Source organism: Salmo salar, chromosome 02 (assembly GCF_965601325.2).
Source record: "Salmo salar chromosome 02, fSalSal1, whole genome shotgun sequence".
Lineage (NCBI taxonomy): Eukaryota > Metazoa > Chordata > Actinopteri > Salmoniformes > Salmonidae > Salmo > Salmo salar.
In genome coordinates, this window is record NC_138292.1 from 33051340 (window position 1) to 33058861 (window position 7522).

At 42.4% G+C, this 7522-nt stretch overlaps 1 protein-coding gene across 1 annotated transcript; it reads right to left on the reverse strand.

The window, feature by feature from the left end:
- Window positions 1-2599: 2599 nt before the first annotated feature.
- LOC106580095 (m7GpppN-mRNA hydrolase NUDT17-like) lies at window positions 2600-7099 on the reverse strand. Its single transcript, XM_014160747.3, has 8 exons — window positions 6563-7099; window positions 4795-4908; window positions 4424-4607; window positions 4304-4329; window positions 4041-4133; window positions 3749-3847; window positions 3476-3612; window positions 2600-3288 (listed from the first exon to the last, which is right to left on the reverse strand). Exons 1-8 carry the CDS (start codon window positions 6635-6637, stop codon window positions 3117-3119), a joined length of 900 nt encoding a protein of 299 aa, XP_014016222.1. The 5' UTR covers window positions 6638-7099; the 3' UTR covers window positions 2600-3116.
- Window positions 7100-7522: the final 423 nt, after the last annotated feature.

Genomic DNA, 7522 nt, shown 5'->3' on the forward strand with positions numbered 1-7522 from the left:
TAACAGTCAGTATCTGGTGTGGCCACCAGCTGCATTAAGTACTGCAGTGCATCTCCTCCTCATGGACTGACCAGATTTGCCAGTTCTTGCTGTGAGATGTTACCCCACTCTTCTATCAAGGCACCTGCAAGTTCCTGGACATTTCTGGGGGGAATGGCCCTAGCCCTCACCCTCCGATCCAACAAGTCCCAGACATGCTCAATAGGATTGAGATCCGGGCTCTTTGCTGGCCATGGCAGAACACCGACATTCCTGTCTTGCAGGAAATCACGCACAGAACCAGCAGTATGGCTGGTGGCATTGTCATGCTGGAGGGTCATGTCAGGATGAATCTGCAGGAAGGGTACCACATGAGGGAGGATGATGTCTTCCCTGTAATGCACAGCATTGAGATTGTCTGCAATGACAACAAGCTCAGTCCGATGATGCTGTGACACACCGCCCCAGACCATGACGGACCCTCCACCTCCAAATCGATCCCACTCCAGAGTACAGGCCTCGGTGTAACGCTCATTCCTTCAACGATAAACGCGAATCCAACCATCACCCCTGGTGAGACAAAACCGCGACTCGTCAGTGAAGAGCACTTTTTGCCAGTCTTGTCTGGTCCAGCGATGGTGGGTTTGTGCCCATAGGCATCGCTGTTGCTGGTGATGTCTGGTGAGGACCTGCCTTACAACAAGCCTACAAGCCCTCAGTCCAGCCTCTCTCAGCCTACAGTCTGAGCACTGATGGAGGGATTGTCCTGGTGTAACTCAGGCAGTTGTTGTTGCCATCCTGTACCTGTCCCACAGGTGTGATATTCAGATGTACCGATCCTGTGCAGGTGTTGTTACACGTGGTCTGCCACTGCGAAGACGATCAGCTTAGGCGTCTCACAGTACGGACATCGCAATTTATTGCCCTGGCCACATCTGCAGTCCTCATGCCTCCTTGCAGCATGTCTAAGGCACGTTCACGCAGATGAGCAGGGACCCTCGGCATCTTTCTTTTGGTGTTTTTCAGTCAGTAGAAAGGCCTCTTTAGTGTCCTACGTTTTCATAACTGACCTTAATTGCCTACCGTCTGTAAGCTTTTAGTGTCTTAACGACCGTTCCACAGGTGCATGTTCATTAATGGTTTATGGTTCATTGAACAAGCATGGGAAACAGTGTTTAAACCCTTCACAATGAAGATCTGTGAAGTTACTTCGATTTTTACAAATTATCTTTGAAAGACAGGGTCCTGAAAAAAGGACGTTTCATTTTTTGCTAAGTTTAATACCATCAAGAGGATAAGTCAATGTCTTTGCATTTGGGCCAATATGACAAAAGTTGTCTGTCAATTGTCTATGGCAAAAGGTAAAATTCACATATGAAGGTATGCAGACACAAATACCTTATTCATTAAAACTAAGTCACTGAGTCACTCTCATGTAACTTATAAACAAATCAGACAAGTGACACACTATGACGATAAGACAAATCTAGAAAATATAACATATACAGTAATATCATGACATCACCAATACAGACAATATGCTGGCAAGGAAATGTGGCATCAAGACTTGATTATACCTTGAATGCCCTGCCACATATTTGCCCACTGTAATTCCCAGTGCCCACTGATATTGGCACAGAGGGTGTGGTGCTCCTAATACTAACAGCAGGTCCGATTACCTCTGCATGGTAAAAGCCAGGACAGTTCGGGGAAAATGGGATAGTTCAGGATCTTATGAAGATTATTCTCCAACTCTTTCCACCTGAATGTTATTCCTAGTGAGATTAAAATGTAATGACTTATAATGAATTAGAGAAATCCAACCCTTCCAATCTTTTTACTGTGGATTCTGACTTGTTGATGTGAATTGTGTCCCTAAATTAATGCACAAATTGTAGTCACTTAGTTAATTAGTTACTGTAGAAAACCATTTAAAAACTATTTTACATTTCATTATTACCCCCCCCCCCCATACCCCTCCCCCATTTAACATTCAAGATTTATCTTTATAATTGGCTGATTTGCGTTCAAATGTCACGCATTGCTTCAGATCAACCATGAGACTGCAACGCTGTAACAGTAGCTGTTAAATCCTACATAAACAGCTGACACACAAAGGCTGCTTTACAAAGGCAGCCCAATTTTGATTATTTTTCCCCACTAATTGGTCTTTTGAACAATCAGATCAGCTCTGCAAAAGATCTGATGTGATTGGTCAAAAGACCAATTAGTGGGAAAAATATCAAAATTGGGCTGCCTGTCTAAATGCAGCCAAAGAACAAAGTAAGGATATTTCCCAGTAGCTTATCCTTGGGTGAGGTTGCCATGATGTACAGTATATTAATCTGGGTGTTGGTGAGAAAAGAGGTTTCGTTATATGACACACACACACCTTCCACTCATGACATATAAAAATGTGGTCTTTAAATGTGAATTATTGAATCACTGCAAATATCCAATATTTACTATCTTCAGTTGAAAGTACAACACAATATTTACAATGAAGACCTAACCTAACTAACTTGAGACCTAACTTCTGTCTGAGTATAGTAAAAAAAAATACTAAAAATAATAGGAAATATGCTGGTTGAGGAAAATAATTACATTTAGAAAAATGAAATATTTTATAGATTTTTATTTAACCAGGCGAGTCAGTTAAGAACACATTCTTATTTACAAGTCAAGATAATTATGTAAACTTAAATCAGAATTCTGATTGTTTCACGCTTGTTTCCAAATGTGAAATCACTGTGTAGGCTATGCATTGCCATCTTGTGGCTTAAAGGCGCAAATGGAATATAATGATCATAAAAGCATCTGCAGTATAAATCCACTTTGTTCATAACATTTCATCACTAACAACACCCTTGCAATAAAAACTGTTCTTACACACAACACAATTGATAGCTCATGCAAAGCCCTCAAAACAGCCATATAAGACTTGTAGGTGTTGCTGTTGATATTAAAGGGATAGTTCACCCAAAGTTCATTATTGGTTAATACGTACAAGATTTTTTTGAAAGATGATAGTTCACTTTAGGTGACCTTCACCGGTTAAGGCAAACTCCAGGAAGTGATGTCATCCTCCAGGAAGTCACTTCATCACAGGGCTAGACATCCAGGTTTAGTGAAGACAGTTAACACCGGGTCCCCTGTCCCTCAAGGTTCTTAAGCCAGAGCACCAGGGCGTATTTGGTACCAGTGCTAACCCGCTCCACATCCTCTCCACTATTCGGGGCCCGGTTACACAAAACAGACAATGGCAAAACTGACTCACTGAGCACACCTTCCGGAGAGACCTCCGATACACTGGAGAACAACACCACAGAAACAAAATGGCAACATTGTTAAGAGGAAACCAATGAAATAATTAATGTCAGAGGAAATTAGCCCAGTAAAACTTTTTTTCACAAATACTTGTCAATGGTACAGTATATAATATATTTGTTTATGTCTGTTATTGTTTTGAGTACATTACTTTGTGGATGTGATGTACCTTATGGTTGGAGCCAGGCCCTCCAGCGGTGTCACAGAACCCTCCTCTCCGTCTACGGCGGACACGATGGCCTTGACCAGCGAGGCATCCACCCACAGACAGCCACTGACCTCAGCGGGCTCGGGGCGCAGAGAGGCCTAGAATAAAGATAGTCTTTAGTGAGTCAGAGGCATTCTCCATGATTTAGCTTTGTGTGCCTTTAATGATAACACCAGACAGACAGACATTACAGTCAGGCAGACAGGACAGTCAGGCAGACAGACAGACAGACACCTGAAGCTGCTGGTGTGTGAGGGAGGTGTTTAGGAGCATGTAGGTGACCACATGGTGCCTCTGTGGCATCCCTCTGCTCAGCATGGGCGGGAAAACCGACTGTGAAGAGAAACAGAACAAACATTTAAGCCAACATGAGCAAACAGGACTGTCAGACAAATCAGAATTGATCAAATGTCTGTGGAATTGTGGCCACTAGGTTTTTTCTAATATATTTACATATGATTATTATTATTTAACAAACTATTCCCTGGGCCTAGAAATGTGATGTGTAGTGGCAGTGATTTCCCACCTCCCAGAGTCCCAGCAGCTGAGCTGAGACGTCTCCAGGGTCCAGCTTCAGTCCTGTCTCCTCCCTCAACTCCCTCAGCCCCGCGTCCAGAAGCTGACAAACAAGAGAGATATGAGGCAAACCCACACACCAAGCTTGATTGAGCTAAAAGGGAATTGACCACAGAGACCATGAGGGGGTAGAAACCACAGGCAAAGACACTTATGAGGAATAATCGAATTTATCTTCCACTGTTTAATAGCTATTGCAACTAGAAACGTTACCCTCTCATCCAGTTCCACATGGCCACCTGAAAAAAAAAAGGTAAATTGGGTTACCCAAAGTGTCTTCCTATGGAATGCCATTTCATTTTGAAAGGTTACTTCTGCAGAATGATACCATACCTGGTGGAACCCACACATTGGGGAAAATGCGGAGACTGGACGCCCGTCGAGTTAACAACACCTTCTGATTGGCTGACTGCAGAAGAATAGCAACTCCCACGTCCACTCCACGGTTCTGAACATCCAATGGGATTGCAGCTGCCTCTGCCACAGACAGATACTTGAAGGGGCAAAAGGTTGCCCTCTGAAAAAAACCCAAATATCAACCAAATAAACCCAAACATTTTCCATTACACTTTTTTCAGTCAACCAACAATCATTTCTATGGGATACACAAAACAACTGTCTGAGGTATGGAAATGTGGCCACAACTGATGAAACAATTAAACCTATCAGTTTATTAAATTGAATGTGTTTCATTGAGCCATTACCTTTAGCGGAATTCCTCTCCCCTTCTCGCACTCACACAGTGTAAAGCGATTGTTCTCCAAAGAACACTTCACCTCCACCTCATCAAGAGTCTCTGTAAAATGACCTGTTATGCTCTAACAGAAAATTAAGTGGTAAAAAAAAAGTGATTTTTTTTAACTGTTGCACAATTCACCTCATATAACAACCTTTGAAGTATCGGCAACTACAAGAATAAAGGCTAACCATTTAGCTAAATTACTTGATTTCAATGTATTTTGGAAGGGAAAATACTGGGCCTGCTATGGGTCCATTCAACCATTGTTTTTTTGGTTATCAATATATAAATCCTGATTATGGATGGCAATCTCTGGCCCATAAATTAAGGAAATATACACTATATATACAAAAGTATGTGGACACCCCTTCAAATTAGTGGATTCAGCTATTTTAGCCGCACCTGTTGCTGAAAGGTGTATAAAATCTAGCACACAGCCATGCAATCTCCATAGACAAACATTGTCAGTAGAATGACCTTACTGAAGAGTTCAGTGACTTTCAACGTGGCACCGTCATAGGATGCCATCTTTCCAACAAGTCAGTTCATCAAATTTCTGCCCTACTAGAACTGCCCCGGTCAACTATAAGTGCTGTTATTGTGAAGTAGGAGAAACAACGGCTCAGCCACGAAGTGGTAGGCCACACAAGCTCACAGAACGGGACCGCCGAGTGCTGAAGCACGTAGTGCGTAAAAATCATGTGTCCTATGTTGCAACACTACCGAGTTCCCAACTGCCTCTGGAAGCAACGTCAGATGTCAGAATAACTGTTCACAGAGAGGTTCATGAAATGGGTTTCCATGGCCGAGCAGCCGCACATACAGCTAAAATCACCAAGCATCGGCTGGAGTGGTGTAAAGCTTGCCGCCATTTGACTCGGGAGCAATGGAAATACATTCTCTGGAGTGATGAATCACGCTTCACCATCTGGCAGTCCGACAGACGAATCTGGGTTTGGCGGATGCCAGATGTACGCTACCTGCCCCAAAGCATAGTGCCAACTGTAAAGTTTGGTGGAGGAGGAATAATGGTCTGGGGCTGTTTTAAAATGGTTGGGGCTAGGCCCCTTAGTTCCAGTGAATGAAAATCTTAACGCTACAGTGTACAATGACATTCCAGGCGATTCTGTGCTTTCAACTGTGGAAACAGTTTGGGGAAGGCCCTTTCCTGGTTTCAGCATGACAATGGCCCCGTGCAGAAAGGGAGGTCCATACAGAAATAGTTTGTTGATATCGGTGTGGAAGAACTTGACTGGCCAGCAGAGCCCTGACCTAAACCTCATCGAACACCTTTGGGATGAATTAGAACGCCGACTGCGAGCCAGGCCTTATCACCCAACATCAGTGCCTGACCTCACTAATGCTCGTGGCTGAATGGAAGCAAGTCCCCGCAGTAATGTTCCAACAGCTAGTGGAAAGCCTTCCTAGAAGAATGGAGGCTGTTATAGCAGCAAAGGGGGGGACAAACTCCATATTAATGCCCATGATTTTAGAATTAGATGTTCGATGTGAAGTTGTCCACATACTGTACATATAGACTACGTGACCAAAAGTATAATTTTTTTCTTTATAACCTTCCATTTAATTTGGGTGACCTACCCCTTTAAAATGGTACTACAGTAAAACCAAACACTGCCATAGCGCCCACCTCGTTTTCAAAAATTACACGTGACAGTGGCATTTGGCTTGTTGAAGTGACAACAAAGCAAAAATATAGCACATGCACAACTGACCTGTGCAAAACGGGCACATTGCGGTGCGACATTATTCTTCGACAGATGAACCAGTATTTTCGTGACTTTTTCCATGGTTGTAAATTATTATCCTTATTGATAGATACAGTAGTTTAATGCAGGTGACTGATAGGTAGCCTAATTTACAAAATAATGTGTCAAATAATCCTGCGAGCAATAACAAATCAGATTTCTGATAGCAATATAAGAATGGCAATGCGTGTTAGCTAGCTAGCTAATATTACCACATTACACATTTGTTCAAATGAGCACTAGTAGCGCAATTGACATCCCACTGCAGTTCCCTGAAGTATTGACAACCAAGCTAACTCTATAGCTAGCCGTTATTATTATGATCAACTCCCAAGCTGTTTTTGCTATCTATCTATCTAGTGGGCTCCTGCCTTGTTAGCTAGGTCGATGGTTCATGCAACAAAATTGTTTGCTGCCCACTGATCTTAGCTTCTATGCTGGAGCTGTCATGTCCAAGGAATATTAACACAAATGGACACGTAGCTAGCTACCTACATTCATTGGCTACATTGGTATCACATGTGGCTCTTCTTCTTCTTCCTCAGTTTATATATGGCGGTGGCAACTAACTTTAATGTGCTTTACCGCCACGAACTGGACTGGAGTGTGGACCAGGTCTAAAAACTCTAAATCCTACCCACTATTCTCGTCTCCTGAAATGTCCACCCAAAAAACATATTGTTATTTTTTTCATTAGTCCATTGTTGATATCAAAAGGTGTTGCATGTCAGCAAGAAAGTTTTCAAGATATACTTTATAACTTTCACAATACAGAAATACAGCTGGTATGATGCATTATGAATCATATAATGGAAAAGGAAGCATCATGTGATGCAAAATGCATCCTACCTGCTGTATTTCTGTATTTTGAAGGAATGCTGACAATGTAAAAAAAAAATACTAATGAAACATATATCGAAAGATAGT